Source organism: Rhinatrema bivittatum, chromosome 18, assembly GCF_901001135.1.
Source record: "Rhinatrema bivittatum chromosome 18, aRhiBiv1.1, whole genome shotgun sequence".
Lineage (NCBI taxonomy): Eukaryota > Metazoa > Chordata > Amphibia > Gymnophiona > Rhinatrematidae > Rhinatrema > Rhinatrema bivittatum.
The window spans coordinates 35,490,021-35,510,545 of NC_042632.1; the positions used below are offsets into that span (position 1 = coordinate 35,490,021).

Genomic DNA, 20,525 nt, shown 5'->3' on the forward strand with positions numbered 1-20,525 from the left:
TCTTTTATTATCTTTAGTTACTTTACTGCTGTTCATAGGCCAATGATTGCATTTTGGAATAGCCGGACTATTTCGGAAGTAGAATACCCCCTACAACTTAAGAATTAAGTGCAATTATATTTTATCTGCAACTGCAAGTTGTGTGAGCAACAAAGCAAGTGAGACGTGCTTTTTCTTCTGTAACACTTAAAAGTTACTGCTGATTAAAAAGCTATGCTTAAAGAATTAATCAATTTAGTACAACCCAATTTGTTTGGTGGTTGTAATGAGCAGTGATTACAGAGCAGCCCGTAATCTGCACTGTTTAGTCATCCTCTTGCTCCAAAGGAAAGCAATATTATAGTTTTGTCAGAGTTTGAAAAGACAATTTTGTATGATGGACTGGGCTGGGGACAACATTTAAGGAAAAATCTGAGGACAAAATAGGTGCAAGAAAATTCTGGAAGCCATCAATGAGATAAATCAAGGCTAGTTGGTAAAACGGAAATGAGAATTTTGGATGTCAAAGCCCTTTCCTGCAAAGCAGCACTCCATGAAATCCTGCCACTGTGCACGCACAGTGTCTCCCCAAGCTGAACTCCGCACTTCGAAACACATACATGCAAACTAATGCATGACCTAACCATAAACATGAGAAATATTTGTAGGTTCTGGTAGCCATTACCTTCAAGACATCATGGGTGGATTTACCACAAGGGGTGCTATAAAGATCATAGCTAACAACAAGCACAAATGCTTAGCATACTTAGAGCCAGGGGCATGTGATATCTGACTGACACAGCTTGGCATAGCTTTAATATTATTAAGAGCCATCCCCTGCCCCCTTCCCCTCCCCCAATTTTCACTCACCAGGAAGAAGGTAAACCTTCAGCTGGAAGATTTTCTGTTTCTCTTAAGAGGACAAGGGAGGACACTGTTTCCTTGCCCTGTCCACATAAGCTTATTGCGGTGTTAACATCGCTAAACAAAGTACTGTACCAATGTCAAAGTTAAATATAGCCACGCCAATTGATTTTTTTGCTTTTAACTGTTACAGGCTGAAGGCAGCGGAACCGTTTGATACCACTCTCAGCTATAATGATTGCTGCTGTCTTGCCCCTGACTAATACCCCGACAGATGTGCAGATGTGTTGTTGCTTCACTGGTGGTCCCAAACGTAACAGGTTTATGACATATAAAAATATATAGACAGAGAATATTTAGAATAATTTTGCCACAGTCATGCCAAATCCCTTTTATGTATTTTCATCAATACATGAGAGAGGATTTGTGTAACACGATATATATATCTATATATAGTGCCAATTTTATTTTTTGAAATATTTTTTGAATAGTTTTGATAATCTTTGCCATTGTGTAATAAAACTTGCAACATTAATCATCTTTCAAATCATTTTAGTGGTGTTATTTACCCTAATTTAGGGTTCTCTGACGGATATACCATTTTAGGTATCCACATACCAATTTTATTTCATTTAAAGCCTAGATCCAATATATTATATATATAAAGATAGATAGATTTCAGTACAAAAATTGTACATGTAAAATGACAAAAAATTGTTTTTCTCTTTTCATGTTTCACACTTGCTCTTTGAACACCACCAAAGCCGCAAGGCCCTGGTGCTATCAGCAAGCAAGTACGATCCGCAAGAGATAAAACATGAGCATAATTATTTCAAATATCCACTTGCAGTATAACGGGATTTGTTATGGGTCGTCATACCTTTTACTGAAGCAGCATAAGAATAATCTAAAGATGCTGTAGTACCTAAGCTTTCGCGATCACATGGGTCCCCCAACCCAAAAGCTCGTATACTATAGCAGGGCTTCCTGTTCTTGTCCTAGTGACCCCACCGCCAGCTGGGTTTTCCGAATAGCCCCCAATGAACGTGTATGAGATCACTTTGCGCGTATTGGAGACTCAGCACGTGCAACATGATCTCATGTATATTCAATGGGGATATCGCAAAAAACCCTACTGGCTGTGGGATCCTGAAAAAAATGTTTGGGAAGCCCTATACTATATTATCTTAAGATTATTCTTATGTTGGATTAATAGAAGGTAGTACAGCCTACAGACACCCCAATTTTCTTCAGGGTCAACACGACTACTAAAAGTAAAATAACAATGTTGCTTGAACGTGTATAGCACTACTTACACCCATGCAGAGGCAAATTCCCAGACAACTTCCAAGGAGGGATGCTTTAAAACTGATGGACCTTCCGAATGGCAGAGGGCTCGGGGGGAGGGGGGCTGGGGTGTGTGTGGGGGGAGTGCTTTTGCCACAAAGAGGCAAAGAACCAGCAGGCGAAGTGGATTTCCGTGCGGCTGGGCCCGGCTGCAAGTGTTGACGCAGATCTCTCCAATAAATCACAGGCGTTCCCTCCGCTGGCTCTTCGTATCACGGCTGCCATTCGGTGCTCAAGCAGGCCGCGTTTTCTGCAAAAGAACTGGACCGCTCACGCCTACCCTCTGCACCTACTAGGGTCTCGCACACTCCCTACAGCCACAGAAATGATTCAAAAGAATGGGGAAGGAACCAATTAGATGGTTTTTTTGTTTTTTTAAAAAGGAGGAGTTTGGTGGGAAAGTGGGTGGGAGGGAAAAGGAGGTGGATTCCTAGCAGGATCCAAGCCGTAGTCAGTAGCAGAGTCTGACGGGTGAGGTCTCTAGGATGAAGGATGGAATTTTCCCTGTGCCTTCTCAAGCATTGACACCAGCCTCTCCTGGGCCTCCTGCTGCCACCTCAGCTGCAAGACACAAGTACACAGAGGTCATGTTTCAACGCTGCAAGGGCGCCATCCTACCAACACAAATAAAAGATATTCTTCATCACACTGCAGGTACAGGATTAAAAGCATCTTCAGGCTTTTTCTCGTGTTCTTAGTGCTTAATGCAGTAAGAGCTTTATAATTGCATTGTTGCTCAGGATTTGGGAGTTTCCATAAGTATTTACGTGACGGGTCTTTGAAAGCAAAACTAATATTTGCAACCCATTCAAGTTCAGGTATTGTGGACGGATAATTTTTTGTCTTGCTCAAGACTCAACAGTGACATGTCCATAATGGAGGAGAAACGGTAGGGGAGTTCAGCGCCGAGGTCTTGCTTTTAGATTGGACTGAACAAGACATAAGATGACGAGCCAACTCATTGAGATGCAAGGTAGAACAATGGGGCAGGTGCACTGGGGGAAATTTCAAAAGGATTTACACATTTAAAGCTAGATTTTATGCGTGTTAAGTTAATTGCTACAACATAGGCCATTGAATTGTTAATAGGTTTTACATGTGTAAATGCACTTGAAGCGCAAACATGGGTTTTTGAAAATTGCTACAATAATATATCACATTTACATGCATAACTCTTTTCAAAATTACCTCCTTACAGGGAAATTTTCAAAAGGATTTACATGTGTAACTGCTATTGTAGCAATTTTCAAAAGCCATTTACCCGTGTAAAGTGCACTTACAAGGGTAAATCCTATGGCAATTCGATGGCATATACCTTAGAATTTTTCAATTTACTCAGGTAAAGTGCATTTACTTGTGTAAAACCAATTTTTAAGCATTTAAATGCTTTTGAAAATCAGGCCCAAAGTGTAAGAAATCAGACACACACAGTGGTAAGAAGGCATTTCTCTATCTGCCTCTGCTGATGTCTCATCCAGATCTCCTGCCTGGCTCTTAAAGGCTTTACTGCCTCGCCACTTGGCCTAGCTTCTAAGAAGATGTCGGTTTACTATTATATAGTTGTGATTACTGCATATTATTGTTGGAATTGCAAAATTAAGCCACTGCCAAGCAGAAGTTAAGCTGACCTCCTTGATACTTGACCTGCTGGGAGATTAGTGAAATATTTAGCAGACTTCAATTAGGTTTATTAAGGAAAGGAGTCAAATTGTAACCTTTTACCCCAGAGGCATGAGATCTATGCCAGGGATCAAATTTCCAACTGACTGTGATTGAGGCCAATAGAGGCACAGTCAACGTAGCCATCTGTATTTTTATCCTCTACCTATGCTGTGGATGTTTGTGCATATCTGTGGGTGATGATAGGAGTACAGCTCCCCGCTCTGTGACACTACCTACCGCCTTTAAAACAGGGGTGGCCAACTCTGGTCCTCAAAAGCCACAATCAGCTCTGAATTTTTAGGATATCCACATTGATATGCATGAGTTATAGTTGCACACAGTGGAGGCAATGGGGTAGATTTTCAAAGGGGTACGCGCGTACCCCCCGAAAACCTACCCCAAACCCCCCCTGCGCGCGCCGAGCCTATTTTGCATAGGCTCGACGGCACGTGCAAGCCCCCGGGACGTACGTAAGTCCCGAGGCTTTGCAAAGGGGGCGTATCGGGTGGGCGGTGTGAATTTCGGGGCGGGGCGGGAGGCATGTCGGGGGCGTGACGCCGGCCCGGGGGCGTCTTCGAGGCCTCCGGACCAGCCCCCGGGTCGGGTGATGGCGTGCCAGCATCCTGCTGGCGCGCGCAGATTTACGCCTGCCAGAGGCAGGCGTAAATCTGCCAACAAAGGTGGGGGGGGGTTAGATAGGGCCGGGGGGGTGGGTTAGGTAGGGGAAGGGAGGGGAAGGTGAGGGGAGGTGGAGGGAACAGGCAGCGCGCGCCAGGCTCGGCGCGCGCAGGTTGCACAAATGTGCACCCCCTTGCGCGCGCCGACCCTGGAGTTTATAAGCTACGTGCGTATCTTATAAAATCCAGCATACTTTTGTTCACGCCTGGTGCACGAACAAAAGTACGCGCTCGCGCAAATTTATCAAATCTACCCCAATGCCTGCAAATCTCTCTCATGCATATTCACTATGGATACCCTGAAAACTAGATCTTTGTGGCCACCCCTACTCTGAAACATTATCAGCTGTTCAGAGAGATTGTTGTACGTGACAGAAGATAAAAACAGTTAGAGGTACCAAATCTAATGACCAGAGTCCTTAATTTCTTTTCAGGTTACAAAGACATTTAAAAGGACTCTTTAATGACGATTTAACAGGATCATTGGTTTCCATTAGCTATTAACATAATTTGAAAAACCTCCATTGTGACTGCAGCACCAGTGGGTATTGCTGATGCAAATCTTTATTTTGAATAGGATTCAGATTGCCTGAAAAATCGTTGCTCCAAGTCCTGCTTTGGTTTAGCAGGATACGCTCTGGTACTTCTTCTTTTGCCTTTTTTTTTCAGGAAAAGAAACAGGACAACAAACACCTTTACGATTGTTCCCTGATCCTTAAGCCACATTATTTTTCCCCCTTTCCTAATGCTGATATGAACCATCTAGCAGTTTCCAAAAAATTATTTAAAACCCTGCCAACAGGCGGGCAGCCACTTGTATACGCTAATTGCGCATTGGGGAGGTAATTTTCAAAGGAGTTATGTCTGTAAATGTAAAATACTATCACAGCTATTTTCAAAAGCCAACTTATATGTTTAAAGTGCACTTACATGTGTAAACCTATTGACAATTCAATGGCATATATTGTAGCAATTTTTAAAAGTGCATTTACATGTGCAAAACCCAGCTGTAAGCATGTAAAACCTGAAAATAACTTCCAATGTGGGCAATTTTAAACGTTTGTACGCAGGTGAATATATGTTTACCTAGGTAAAAATGGAGTTTGATAATTGCCCCTCCCTCTTAGTGCAGGTAAAATATGGGTGTGGTTAGGTTGCAGGAGGGAAAGCACACATGGGGGTTTTATTTTGAAATCTATGCACATACTTTCACGGGTGTACTTAGCACCTGCTTCATTATCCTGAGGCTGTGCAACGAGAATGAATACATTTGGTTTTCTCCCACGAGTGGCAAACTGTGATTAGCTGAAGAGAAGGTTACAGTAGGAGTTCCGCTTACTGTGGTAGAACGGAAGGAGCTCCCGATCTGTGGAAGTGAACGATTTGCCATTTGCCATCCCGGCGGTGCCAGATCCGGGTCTCCTCGGACTGCGCGGTGCGGGGAACCCCGCCGGCATCAATGTACTGCGTGATGCGAATGTACGCAATGCAGGCAGATTCGTCCCCCATGAGGTGGATGTGGGGGTTTAAAATGGTGGTGTGCACTGGCTTGCTGTTCCTGGACCACACTGGAGGTGCGCAGAAAAGAGAATGGGAAAGCAGAAAAGGGAAAATGCAATTAGGCTGGAGTTCCACCATCTTAAGCCTTTCTTCTGAAGAATTAATTTTCTGTGCATTGTATTTCTGGTGAAGAAAAGGACTTTGCATTTTAGGCAGACTATTGTGTTATATATTGCATGTTTCAGCTATGTTGAACTGCTGCTTCAAAGTTACCAATTCACTGAGGCTTTTCTCCCATTTTTGTATCTACAGGAGTAAAGCTTAAGGGACATTTTCCAAGGGTTTAGTTTGCAAACTTTGGGAGTTAGCCAGCTAAACCTCAGCCTTTGAAAATTCTTCACTGCTAAGCTACTAAGGGCCTTAGTTTCTAAGGCTAACGCACGCTTGCGCTACCAGTGCAAGCGTGCGATAGCTGGAAAGCTTAACGCAGGCCTGTGCTAGCTACATCGGGGTGGAGTCGGCCCCGGAAGAGGAGGAGTCGGGACGTCGCCGACAGCAAAAGGTAAGGAGCCTTTTCGCTGCCTATTTCGCGCCGAATAACTACACCTTTTATGGGATTCACTAAGCCTTGCGGCATTAGTGAATCCAGGCCTAAGTTTGTTTCTCTAAATTCACAAGGTGGCTAAATTTAGTTACTCAAAAAAAATGGGCGGCCATGGAGGTGGAGTGTGGATGGAGAATACAATTTAGCCAGCTAGCGTGGAATGAACAGCTCTGCAGACTGCACCTTAAAAAGGATACAGAACAGTGCAGGAGGAAGCTACTAAAATGACCAATGATCTTCATCTGAAGGCACACTTAAATATCTAAGCATGTATACCCTGAAGGCAAGAAGGAAAAGAAGTGATATGATAAAGGCATTTAAATACCTCCAGGGAATACATGCACATAAGGCGGATCTCTTTCAATGGAAAGGACCAGGGGTGATGAGGTGAGGGTGAAAAGGGGTAGACTTCAGAGTAATCTACGGAAATATTTCTGTAGGGAAAGGATGGGGAATACTTGCAACAGCCTTCCTGTGAAGGTGGTACAGACGAGGACTGTATCAGAATTCAAGAAAACATGAGACATGCGCAGAGGAGGAGAAGGGGCCATAGACCTGAGCAGGGAGATGTGGATGGGCCAACTGGATGGCCTTCATCTGCCATCATGCTCTATGTTTTTATGTTTCTAATTTTCAGCACCAACCTGCCAAAACTCCACATGTTAATTTTGGCCCGCTAGCTTTATGCCAGCCTGTCTCAGCCACTTTTCACTTGTTGTGTTGTTGGTTTTATTATCTGTTATTGTATTCCGCCAAATATCTTGTAAAGGTCGCTTATAAATCAAAACAAGAAAACTAGCCAATCAACCAAACTTGTTGGGTGCAGCTGAACATCAGCTTAACTTTACCGGCCAAGATCTGCCAGACGGAGTTTAGTGGCACTTTGAAAATCTAACCCTTGATGAATCTGCTCCAAAATCTCACTTTCGTACTCACTGATTAAGGAAAAGGTTTACAGAGCTGCCTGCCGCAGGAGACTTAGAACTCAGAACAGGCAAACAAGAAAACCCAGAGCTCTTATTTTTCCAGCGACTATCAACTTGACAAGAACACTTTTATGCTCTAATAACATAGGCCTCTATTCTAAGCTACCCATATGGCTACCTGGAGGCATGAAGCCTGTAGCACTATTTTTCTTGAGGCTGGCTATGCACGGGGAGGGCAGTAAGAAAGCCATTTCCCTGGGTAAAAACAGTTTTACTCAGGGAAAATGGGACTTTGACTATTGATCCAAAATTATATACAAAAAGAGGTGTAATAATCACTTTCTAATGCCAGTTTGCTTAGGAGAAGTTTTTAACAAATTCAACCGAAGAAAAAGATATCAAAGATGTACAATAATGTGCATAAGTTTATCTAATGTCTCTTGCCACGCAATGGCGTCAGGCATTTAAAAAAAACCCACTTTAAATTAATATCATTTACCCGCTCATTGAACTCTGCAACGATCCTGTATTTCGTTATTGACATATCCTTCTGTTAACTGACAGTATCACATAAACCAAACAGAAACAAACATATACTCATCTTATCAAACCATGTTTTGTTCACCATATGTCTTGCCCACCATGCGCGCGAAAATTTTAACAAACCAGCTACAGCAACTTTAATCTGCTCGACACAGGCCTATGTTTCAACGGAATCACCTTCAGGGGCCAATAATTCTTTTTGGCTAATGTATTCATACTCATCGATATGAAAACATGGCAGAAAAAGTGTGATCAAATAACACCGGTCTTAGAATGACTTCCCTACACTCTTCTGTGCCAAAATCCTGTTCCTAACCTACAAAGCCTTGAAAGGCTTGGGGCCATTATATCTCAGCAGATCATTTACCTACATATCACCCCACTATTTCAGGCCCACCTGACAGTTCTCTTCCCCAAAAACAATCTGCTTCAGCAATACCAGAAAGAAGACCTTTGTAGGGGTCTGCTCGGCCCTGAGGAAGACCCCACCATGCTGAATCAGACTTGCTCTAGATCTCCCTCCTTCAGAAGGCTGGTTAAGACCTGTTTCTTTGAAGCAGCTTTTAATACAAACCACTAACATGAACCCTATTTAAACTCTGTACATACCCCCTTCATCTTATTGCGTGATAAGTACCCTTGAAGCTCCTCCACTACATTTCGCATGTTGTCCTCTGGTATAGTTGCTACATTTGTCATATTTATCGTGCCTGTTATATTTTGTATATTGTACCTGAAATACTTGCACTGCATGTTATACTGTCATACTGGCAGATTGTATCTGTAATATTTTGAAATTATTTATGTAACCTACCTTGAACTCTTGTTGGAAAGATTTGCCATAAATAATTGATGATTTGACTTGATACAGCTATATAACCAATTTATTACGGGCCCAATATACCGAAGGGATTTTTCCATTTTGCCTCTATAGGAAAAATGCTTAGTACGTCTTTCCCTGTGTATTTTATACAGACATTCTATTCAGGCAGAATGAGATGCTTCTGCAGTCCAAACTTTTGCATATTTTCTGATAAAGAGACGTTGACAAGGCCCCTGGTTATGCTATACCAAGAAAATATGAGCTAGAAGGAATAAGAATGTGAGACGTGAACTATCCACGTGAACCTGACATTCATGAGCACACAGGCACTTGACTCTGCTGGAATCAAGCAGAGAGCTTGGTGACCACTGGGAAGGAAGTTGAGTTGCTTACAATTTTCAAAGTAAAATCGATGGAAGTCCAGCCCTTCCACCAGGTTCCCCAAAGCCTCTGGTTCAAAGGCAGTCATTCCAGGGTCACACATCTTTCTAGAGAAGGAATAAATGGAAAAACAGAAAAGAAAAAAGACAAACGTGAAAAGAGAGAAAAAAGGAGGAGGGGAGAGACAGATAAATGGAACGAAAAGGGAGGGTAATCGAGAGAGAGAAGAATCATAAATGGCAGGAAAGAGTACACATAAGAAACAGAGGAAGATGCACAGGCAGAAGGAAAGAAGAAGGAATTATCCTGTTACATCAAATTGTCTAAAATGATCATACTTAGCCTTCCATGGAAACTGGTACCTGTTTCCAGTGCATCGGAGCAGGATGAAGCTTAAAACATAACAGACAGAGTGGTGGCAGAAGAATTACGCGGCCTTGTGAAGCTTCCTCCTGTTACCACTGGATCCCCTGCTCTGACTCCAGCGTCCTCTTAGACTGCTGCAAAGGCCTGAGCTCTGAGCCCGGCCAATACCCACTCACCTGCTCTCTCATACTTGGTGAGAACGCAGCCTTTGGTTGTAGCTGTTCACCTCGCAGCCACAACCCCACAGTAGTTGTCACAGACCACAAATACGCCTTATTTCCCCCAATAATATCTTCTTTACCTTTTCCCATCAAATATTCCCCCCAGGTTGTTCGTAGCCTCCTACGCTTCTCTTGAAGAGCCTCTGTGCAATGTAAAGCTCTTGCCTTGGGTTAGCTTGCTTCCTGATGCCAGCAGCCCTCACCATCTGGCGCGCCACCCTATTTGAGCTGCAGGTACAGGGCAGGTTTGGAGCTCCAGCCCAATACAGCACTCCTCCCTGGAACCCTATAAGTTTCAGCCCTGAGTCTTTCATTCCCCTGTCTTCTGATTTTCTCCTTAGGAACTACCTTTGGGCACCTTCTGTACTATCAGTTAGCCGAGTCGACTTGACTGTGTTTCCTTGTCCCTGTGTTTATTATATGTGAGAAATAAATCTCCACCAGAAACCCTGCACTGACCTCCATCGTGATCCTCTTCTAGGGCCTCGCTATAGCAGTTTTCCTCATTAGTAAGCCCTATTCATGGAAATCGAAAGTTTGCAGCCAGCTTGCCTTAAAACCACGGATGTTACTTACAGCTTTTTTTTGCAGAAATGCTATTGAGGATTTTCCTTTTGCAGAGCCCAGACGTTAGCAATGACAAGTATTTAACAGTGTCACCTACCCTATCAGGTAAACTCCTACCTTCATCCACGGGATGCTGAAAATCTGTGGAAATGCTTCATAAAAGGTGGGGGGAAACTGTCGTACCTCGTTCTGAAAATGTGCGAGGCTTTGTCACTCCTGTAGGTTTCTGTTTCTCTAGTTTAGGGTTGTGGGTAATTTTGGGGGGGTGGGAGCAGAGGGTTACTACTAGTACAAGTTTTCAGCATTCTCAGTGATGCCCCAGATTGCATATCAGATTATAAAATAGCACAATAAAAATAAAATGGGATGTCCATGCTTTAGTTCCAGTGCCCCGATTTTCTCCAGAACCTGTTGCCGACTGCCTTATAAAAATATTCATTGTGCTTTTACCTGCTACTAAAGCTGCCACTCAGACCATCCTGAGGATGGCTGACGGAAAGGGAGTGCCATATCCACAGTGCGTCAGGCAGGGCAAGACAGGAATTGTAGGAACATTTTTTTTTAAAAATCCAACACACCTTAGTACAACAAGCAAAGCCGACAGTGACTCCCACGTAATGATTCGCTGACCTGCCAGTTTTAAATGAAATAGATCAACCAGGCCAAACATTTTCACCTTGTCCGGCTAATCCATCCCATTTTACTTTTAGATTCCTGCCATCTGAACCAGTGGAAACCCTCTGCTTGCCGTTCCTTCACAAGACAAACTTACGTGTATGATTCAAAGTCTCCATTGCTTATTGCTTCGATCAGCTGCTCCGTCACTTTAATGATTTCTTGTTTTCGCACTGCAAACAAAAAGGAAGTAGTTAAAGTTTGAAGGATGCAGACTTTGGGATACCTTCCTGCTGAGAGATGTTTTGGGTTTTTTTTAGCACTTGTTGGCTTCCTGTTATTATGCGCAGTGCTGTGTTCTGTGCCCCTTACTGAAGACAGTCAAGGAAATCCAACATACCCGAATGGAATCGCCCATATAGCACTCCTTGATTCGTGCATAGGTAATCTATCAAACCATGCATGTTAATTGCTGGAATGCAGTTTCTTCTAGGGAGGAAGGAGCAGTGGCATCTACCGAGCTGAAAAATCCTGCAGTTTCTATAGCAAGCAGCTTGCCACTCTCAGTACCGGTTAATTTATTTTCCCACTAAAAAATGTTAATGTGTTGAAATCAGTTCAGTGGATTCTCTCTGCCGCCTAAAATATTTTTTATGGAGCCAGTGGTGGATGTGTGGAGCGCCATCCCAAAGCGGGTAGTGGAGGCTAAAAAAAATAGCAAAGTTCACAAAGCCATGGGATAAGCACAGAGTATCCGTAGTTGCAAAAAAGTGACGTGACAGCAGAAGCATAGCCTAGCTGCGTTTAAGATGCCTTACCTGAATATTAAACAACTAGTGTTGGAATTTTCAGAACGAGTGTCAAGTGAGCCATATGAAAAGTCACAAGTCCTGGAAGAAATGCAGGGGAGCACGCAGCCGAGTTTGTCTGGCAGGCCGAGATGACAGAATTAACCAGCAATTGGGTCTTGTTGCAAGAAGTCCTAGCGGCAGCGCAGCAGGAGCTCAAGCAGTTGGGTTTGTCGGGCAGATTACACAGGGAGCCAAAGGGAGGCCAAACGCTCAGGGAGCAACCACACTGACGTTGGCAGTCTAGCAGGTCCTGATGAAAAAATTACCTGGCAGCTGAGTCTGGCTGGCAGGCTGCAAGAACAGTAATACAGGCCATGCTAGTATTGATATTTAATTAAATTATACAAAGCCTTGTGGTTAAAAATAGGGAAGGAAGGGTTCTGGGCATGAACTAAGTGGGGGATTTTGAATGCTCCTCTGCCTGAATGGAAGAATACAAAGAAGAAAAATGACAAAATCTACCCTGGATAAGGAGAGATATCTTACAAGCACTCATGCTATATGGTTGGCAGCTGGGATATATCCTTAGCAATATGGACAGGAATAATTGGACAGACTGGATGGGCCTGTTGGTCTTCTTCTGAGTTCACCTACTTCATTACTATGTTACAAAAGAGCCAATATACTAATGTACATGCACTAAATATCCAGAGGTCCATATTCAGCTGCTGGTCGGATTAAAATGTTGTATCCGGTTAGCTTGACTTGGACATTCAGTAGTGTGCCCATGCTGCCGAATATCCATGTTTATTTCAAAGTTAGCTAAGTTTATTCAGCTAACTTTAGGACTGCTTTCCTGCAGCCTTAAAGTTATCCTGCTAAGATAATGCTGAATATCGGCATTTATCTGCCTAAGTTAGCCAAATCATTGAATCTGGCCTGGAATTCCATGCACCACCCCCAAATTATCCTGTTAACATTTTAGCTGGATAAAAAGAAAGTTGGAGAAGTAACAGCTGCTGAGAGTGGCTGGATATTCAAACGGCACCATTTATCTGGTTAAGCCTAAACTTAGCTGGACAAATGGCACTGAATATAGACCTCTTAGAAGTCAATATTTGAAGAGGTTTGTCGAATAAGTTGGAGTTACCCAGATAACCCTCAAGGTTTGAATATCTGGCTTCTTTAACCAGATACATTTTATCCAGCTAGGTCATTAAGATGCCAATACTCAAAACCATTTAGCTAGATAACTCACAAGTTTTTAAATATTGGGCCACTAATCTGGCCAGATTTTAGCAGGATAAAAGGAAGGCCTAAGTTATCCAGTTAATTTAGGTGATTTTCTGTTGTATTCGGCTCAATTAGCCAGCTAACGTTAAACTTGCCTCAGAGCAGGTCTATAGTTACCTGGCCTTGAATGACCAGGTAACTTGCTACTTAACTGAATATCTTCAAAGGAAATCCAGTAAAATGACACTGTTTTGGGGTAAAAAAAAAAAAAAAAGAGTAGGCCTGTGGCCCGATTCCTCACCCTCCACCCAATATTTAAGAAATAGCTTGCCTGGCTGAGCACCCCCATCTCTCCCCCCCAAGGGAGATGGGCCTGGTCATTATTTGGTTGAAGTCCGAGAGGAGCATCTCAAGGGACAAGGCCTTGGTAGATGCTCAGTTTTGTACAAGGGCTACCCTTGTCCCTTGAGATGTTCCTATAGGAGCTGAACCAAATGATGATGAGGCCTTCGATCCTTGCCTCAAAGATTCTAAGATTCTTGCTCAGAACCTTTTCAGGAAATCTCTCAAGGAATCCTCTGAGCTGGCAGAGCACTGTGATCCATCGGTGAGGCTCACTGCATTTGCTTGTCATCACAGAATTGTAAACATAAATTAAAAACAGAAATAACTTGCTCTATAGCAACTCTTCTATGCATTTTAATCAATGTTTGATTCATTAGGGCTTCTTAGAGCCAATTAGAGTTCTCTTTTGTGTATCCCAATTAATGGAAAAGTAATTTACTGAATGGCTGTTTGCAGAAGTTACTTCTGATTCTACCAATGGAATTGGGAGGAAGGAAAGAGGAGAAGTTGCTCATGAAATGAATGTATTATCAATTAAGGAGGGTTTTTTTTGCATTTTTTGTGCCTGAAGCACTCTGATCTTTTTACATGTTGATTCTTTTGTTCCTTCTCCTGGGTAATTTCACCTTGCGTGGGTGAATTTTCAATTAACTTAATGTCAAGTCAAAGTCCATCACACTCACTTAATCCAAACGATTTTACAAATTAATAGTGGAAACTGTTTCATAAGGCTTTCTTGGTAAACAAAGCTTCAAAGCAGGAAGTGGGAACCAACAGTTCTTAACGCTTCCAGTTCCAAAGGATCTCCTGAAGACCCAGAGTCTCCTGGAGCTGCCTCCAGGGAGCATTTCCTTACCAAAATCTTTAGCTACACTGTTCTAAATGATCATAATCAAACAGATCATATAGTGGCCAAACTCATAGTACTAGTGCAAAGGCTGCACTTGCAGCCGTAACTAGAACCAGAAGTCTTAGCATAAATACATCTGCTTATGCACCCAGGTCTGTCTGGCATGCTGCAAAGATGGTAACATAGTAACATAGTAATGACGGCAGAAAAAGACAAAAATGGTCCATCTAGTCTGCCCAGCAAGTTCCCAAGGTAGTAACTGCTGCTCCGTGCAGGTTACCCCCACGTTTCTGAAGACAGTCGCGCGTATCTGTTAAAATCCGGGATCGGCGTGCGCAAGGCTGAGCAAAATCGGCAGCCTGCGTGCACTGAGCCACGCAGCCGGCCTCCGTTCCCTCCACCTCCCCCCCACCTTCCCCTCCCTTCCCCTATCTAACCCACTCCCCCAGCCCTATCTAAACCCCCCCCCCCCCACCTTTATTCCAGAAGTTATGCCTGCTCGAGGCAGGCGTAACTCTCGCGCACGGGCCAGCTGCCAGCGCGCCATGTTCCGGTCCAGGGGCTGGTCCGGAGGCCGCGGCCACACCCCCCGGAATGTCCCCGGGGCCGGAACCTCGCCCATGGCCCCGCCCCGGAATGCCCCCGGATGACACACCACCGCGACACGCCCCCCAGGAAATCCCCGGGACTTACGCGCGCCGCTGAGCTTATGCAAGATAGGCTCGGCATGCACGGGGGGGTTTGGGGTAGGTTTTCGGGGATTATGGGCGTAACCCTTTGAAAATCTACCCCATACTGTACAAACTCTTTTTACTAAAGAGCAGCTGGTGGTTGTGGGTAAAGAAATGGCTACATTCAGTAAAAAATACAGGTAAACAGAGGGCTGGCAGTGTAATATAAGAGCTGGCGTACAAAACTGTAAAATCTGGATGCCTAGTTTTCATTCCCCCATGCACTCTGTGATCTTGACCAAGTCACTCAACCTCTCTGTACATAACCTTTGATTAGAATAGAAGTGGTGAATGGGGGTGGACCTGGCTGTTGAGCTTATAGGATAAGGCCATATGTTCCTAGAAGGCATTTAAGGTCCACCAATGACATGTTTTTCAGTATTCTAATGTTTAAAGAGATAAGACTGATTTGGTCAAGGACTCGTGCTTTTTACCTGCATGACCTCCCACGATATGGATCACTCTACCAAAAGAAATATGCCTAGAAAAAGATTACTTAAAGTTCAGACATCTTGTGAAAATGGAGTTGCTTTTGCTTGCATATCCTGACTGATAGTGGGGATTGTATTTTACCACTTCTAATAGTGTAAATTTCACTCTGCTTGGATTGTGTTGAGTTGCTATGTTTACCTTTGGATTTTGTTTTTAATACTGTCTTTTCTGATCTAATATGTTCTATGTTATATAGTTTTGTGTTGTATGTATGTTAATTTTAAAGATTAAGTGCATTTATAATATTGTTATTTATTTATAATAGATTGTTATGTATATGCATATTTTACAAAGGACGGCATGTTTGAATTATAGTGTTGTAAATCATTAAGTGGCCAACTCCGGTCCTAACGAGCCACCAATAGTCCTGGTTTTCAGGATATCCACAATGAACATGCATGAGACAGATTTGCATACAATGGAGGCAGTGTGTGAAAATCTCTCTCATGCATGTTCATTGTGGATATCCTGAAAAACCTGGCCTATTTGTGGCTGAGGACCAGAATTGCCCCCCCCCCCCTCCGACTTAGAGTTTCATGGAAAGGCAATCCACAAATCAAATCAAATAAATAAATAAACCTCTCTACAATTTTCAAAGAAGGGCCTTTCCAGCCATATCATTTATCTTGCATAATTCGCCACGCAGTGGCAGCATTAACACTAGGAAGCCGAAGCGGCAGCCAGAAAGAAGAAGACCCAATCAAGCTCTTATTAAAGAAGGAGGCCTGCATCAATTTTATCTGAGATGTATCCCCTAGATGTGGTGTGCCTAGGTCCCCAAAATCTTTCATCCTGCTTTGCAATGACCACAGATGTGTGTTTCAGAGGCTTGTCTATTCCAGTAGGGGATTTCTTCATAACTTTGCCATAAATTATTAGGGGTGTTCTCAGAAAACAAATGTTGGTTTGGTGTGGATTTTTGGTTTGCTTTTCTATTTCATTTGGTTCGGATCAGAAAGCTCATTCATTTAATTCATTTCCATTAAACTCAATGAGGGAAACAGTTCATCCTATTTTTGAATCTAACGTTGGGGTTTTCATCCAAGTTTTATGAAACTTGCTGGCAGGCATCAGCAGCAGAGGTAACAACATCCCAAGACACCAAGAATGGCATGAACACCCCTCAGCACAAAAGGAGGAGCAAAGGGTTCCAACAGTGGCATAAAAAGCCCAATCCACCCTTTGAGGGGCAAAGGGCATTAATAGTGGCATGAACACCCCAAGGCATGCTTGCTGACTAGTACATTAAGAATTTACTGCAAGACTCACACACAGAAAAATTAGTACAGTGTAACAGTGTCACTGACTTTTACATAGAAAGCAAGCTTATCTCAGCACAGTCACTGGCCACTCTGCACATGCTACAAGAGAAAATCAGGTTCTCTCACTCTCTCTGTTTCTTACAGAAAGTGACACACACTACCTGTCTGCTGAAGAAGAAAAGTACAGTCCTAGTCTGCTGTTATGAGGTTATGCTTTAACACTCTGATGCAGAGATTACAGTTTCTCCTGCTGCTAGAGCACAGCTAACACACAAGATAGTAACTGTAAGACCTCACCTTGCTTTCTCCTCTAAATCTAAAACATTTTTTGTAATCTTTAATTGGAACTTTGAAGCAAGGAGCTTCACAATTTCTGCCTTTTATTTCTGAGATTTAGCAGAGGAATGACTGAGAACAAAATAGTCACTGGCTACTCAATATGAGATGAATTTTAAAAGTATGATGCATGAGGATATATTAGGGGATGCATGAGGAAGTTGGGCTTGTGGACACCAAATGGATTTTCAAATCAACAGAGATACATGTGGATCTCCCGCAGTGCTCACATCTCTAAATATTTCAAAGAGGGGCAGGGCATGGGCATTGTTGGGCATGAACTTAAGATGAGCGCGCAAATACTGACGTAACCTGACACATGCCATAGCCCCCTGCCATGTAACTGTACTTCTGCTATGGATGACATATAAGTTAAAAAGAAAAGAAAACTAGGCAGATCAGTAGGGTTTTAAGAGTTGGGGCTAACTGGGGTAAATGAAGGCTATTAAAACTAGGGGATTTTGGAGGACCTATCTCATAACTGAGTGAACTGGGGACAAACTGGTAAAACTGGGAACAGCATTGCGCATGCCCCTTTTGAAATCCCTGATTTCCTTGGTAGAAGCAGCATTTGCATGCACATGAGCATGCCCACTTAAAATCTGGCGCATGTGTGCATGCAGCCAGGCTATTTAATAACATGCACCCATATGCACGTGTATATTATAAAATGGCTGTGCCCCTGAGCACGATCCGTTTGCGTGCAAATGTGTGCACACTCACTAGTTTGAAAGTTACCATCCCTGCTAATTTTACTTTCATTTAAAAAAAGATCAAATCAATCCATGCAACTGCCAGTAAACGTAGGCTGCTGAAAAAGCACTGAAACATGACTGGTCCCACTCTTTCCATCTCTGACCAGCTCCACTCTGTCTGGCTTTGCTTCCCCAACAGACTTTTATGGGACCAATCAAACGAGCTGAAAAGGATTTTTCAGGGGACTGCACCCATTTTGTTTGGATGACCCAAACCTAATGAAAAAGTAACTCATTCAGATCAAATTTCACATTTGGATCATCTAAACACTCATCACTATAAATTATTAGAACAGTAGTTGAGATCAGTAGATTTCATCCCTTCATTTTCTGCTAGGTATGAGTTCTTAGAAGTGGAGGGTGAGTGATAACGGTATGGATGAACTTGATCATGTACCATCTGCAGGATTTTATTTAACCTGACGTAAGACTTTCAGAAAAGAAGAGGAGAATTAAAGAGGTTCCACCAAGTGTTGCTTTTACTTTAAAATTCAGATTTTGGAAGTACTCATCTAGACAAAAAAGGCTTTCAAATCTTGGCAAATAAATTGGCATGTAAAAAGATTATTATTACAAAATCTCAATGCAAAGGCCTTTTGTAAGGGAAATGAAGAGGACTGGAAAGGAGAAAAAGTGGAAAGTGTCAATTCAGTCTTATTATCAGTGTGAAACACGGAGGCTTGTGAAGGACAAGATACTGCAGATTACATTCTGTCTTCAGTCTTTGCCTCCTACCTTTAGTGTCCTCATCCTCAATAGTGGTGTTTGTACTCTCTGAGGATTCCTGAGCAAACAATAGAGGGGAAATGAAAAGTAAGAGCTTTCCAAAGCCTGGTCAAAAAGTTTCCACCCCTTGAAAACACATTCTGCCTTTACCCACTCTATGGCACCAGATGAACCTCAACTCTCTTCTCCCAGTACTCTCACAGCACTCAATATCCACAACTCTCCTTTCCTATTCTTCTCATAACACCCATTATAAACAATGCTTTCCTCCAATCTTATATCCACAAAGCACCTAATATCACAAAACACCTCTCCCGCTCTTTTCACTACACCCAGTATCTCCGCATCTCCTTTCCCAGTCTTCACACAGCACCCAACATCCACAACACTCCTCTCTCAAACTTCGAGTACCTAATATCCACGTTCCCTTTCCCACTAGGTTCATAGCACCCAATATCTGCAACACTTCTCTCCCAATCTTCTCACAGCATCCGATATCCACAAGTCTCCTCTCCCAGTCTCACATAATACGCAATATCCACTGTACTCCTCTTCCAATCTAGCACCTAGCTATCCTCGCTCAATCTTCTCACAGCATCCGATATCCACATCTCCTCTCCCGATCTCACATAATACGTAATATCCACTATACTCCTCTTCCAATCTAGCACCTAGCTCTCCTCTCTCAATCTTCTCACAGCATCCGATATCCACATCTCCTCTCCCGATCTCACATAATACGTAATATCCACTATGCTCCTCTTCCAATCTAGCACCTAGCTCTTCTCTCCCAATCTTCTTACAGCACCCGATATCCATGTCTCCTCTCCCGATCTCATATAATACGTAATATCCACTATACTCCTCTTCCAATCTAGCACCTAGCTCTCCTCTCTCATCTGATATCCATGTCTCCTCTCCCGAGCTCACATAATACATAATATCCACTATACTCCTCTTCCAATCTAGCACCTAGCTCTCCTCTCCCAATCTTCTCACAGCATCCGATAACCACAAGTCTCCTCTCCCGATCTCACATAATAGGTAATATCCACTATACTCCTCTTCCAATCTAGCGCCTTACACCTATAGCTCTCCTCTCCAAATCTTCTCACAGCACCCAATATGCAGATCCAGATACCCTCTCCCAATCTCTTTATAGCACTCAAAATCCACAATACTCCTTTGCTACTCTTCTTTCAGAACCCAATATCCAGAGTGTTTCTCTCTCAATTTCACAGGTCTCTGTCCATGGGTCTACTCCAACAATGGTGTTACCTAATGTCCACATCTCTCCCAACCTTTTCAAAGTACCTAATATTCACATCTCCTCTCTCCCAATCTTCTCACAGTACCCAATAGCCACAACTCTCTCCTCCCAATCTTCTCACATCACCCAGTGTCTACCCAATATTCTCTTAACCCAACACCTACAAAGTTCCTGTTACAATGTCATATAAATCTTGCAGGACATCTAAAATTACAAGCCTTCTTTCCCTAATATCCCCAAAGCTCCTGTTTACCACCTCCTGCTCCCATTTATCTCACTGATACTTATCCTATCTGCAGTACCTCCCTCACTTATCGCACAGCACTCCAGCATCCATAGCCCTCCTCTTCTATATTTTATAGGACTTTCAATACTCCCCACCCAAACTTCCTGTCTTCTTCTTTCCTCTTGCATTTCTCTCACAGGATCCTTATAACCACAGCAACCCTCTCTCATTTAATCGATACAGTCTTTCTCTTCCCTGGATCTGCCATTACCCTGCCCTTGGTCCATTGTCTTCACAGCACTCCCAAACTGATTATCCCTTCTTCCTCACTACTTAGCAAGCAAAGCAAAAAAATGTGAATATTGCATGTTTTGTTTCAAATGTTTTGCATTTGTTTTTGTATATTCTTTTGTTAAAAAAAATAGGTAAATAA

At 43.0% G+C, this 20,525-nt stretch overlaps 1 protein-coding gene across 1 annotated transcript in view; it reads right to left on the bottom strand.

The window, feature by feature from the left end:
• Positions 1-864: 864 nt before the first annotated feature.
• CAMK2A (calcium/calmodulin dependent protein kinase II alpha) overlaps positions 865-20,525 on the bottom strand; it is a 44,520-nt gene continuing 24,859 nt past the window's right edge. Inside the window, exons 11-15 of the mRNA XM_029583866.1 lie at positions 18,606-18,654; positions 11,233-11,308; positions 9,319-9,413; positions 5,869-6,097; positions 865-2,751 (exon numbers count right to left, since the gene is read on the bottom strand). Of these exons, the coding sequence (XP_029439726.1) occupies positions 2,748-2,751; positions 5,869-6,097; positions 9,319-9,413; positions 11,233-11,308; positions 18,606-18,654 (453 nt within the window). The 3' untranslated portion in view covers positions 865-2,747. The remainder of the gene's footprint in view (positions 2,752-5,868; positions 6,098-9,318; positions 9,414-11,232; positions 11,309-18,605; positions 18,655-20,525) is intronic.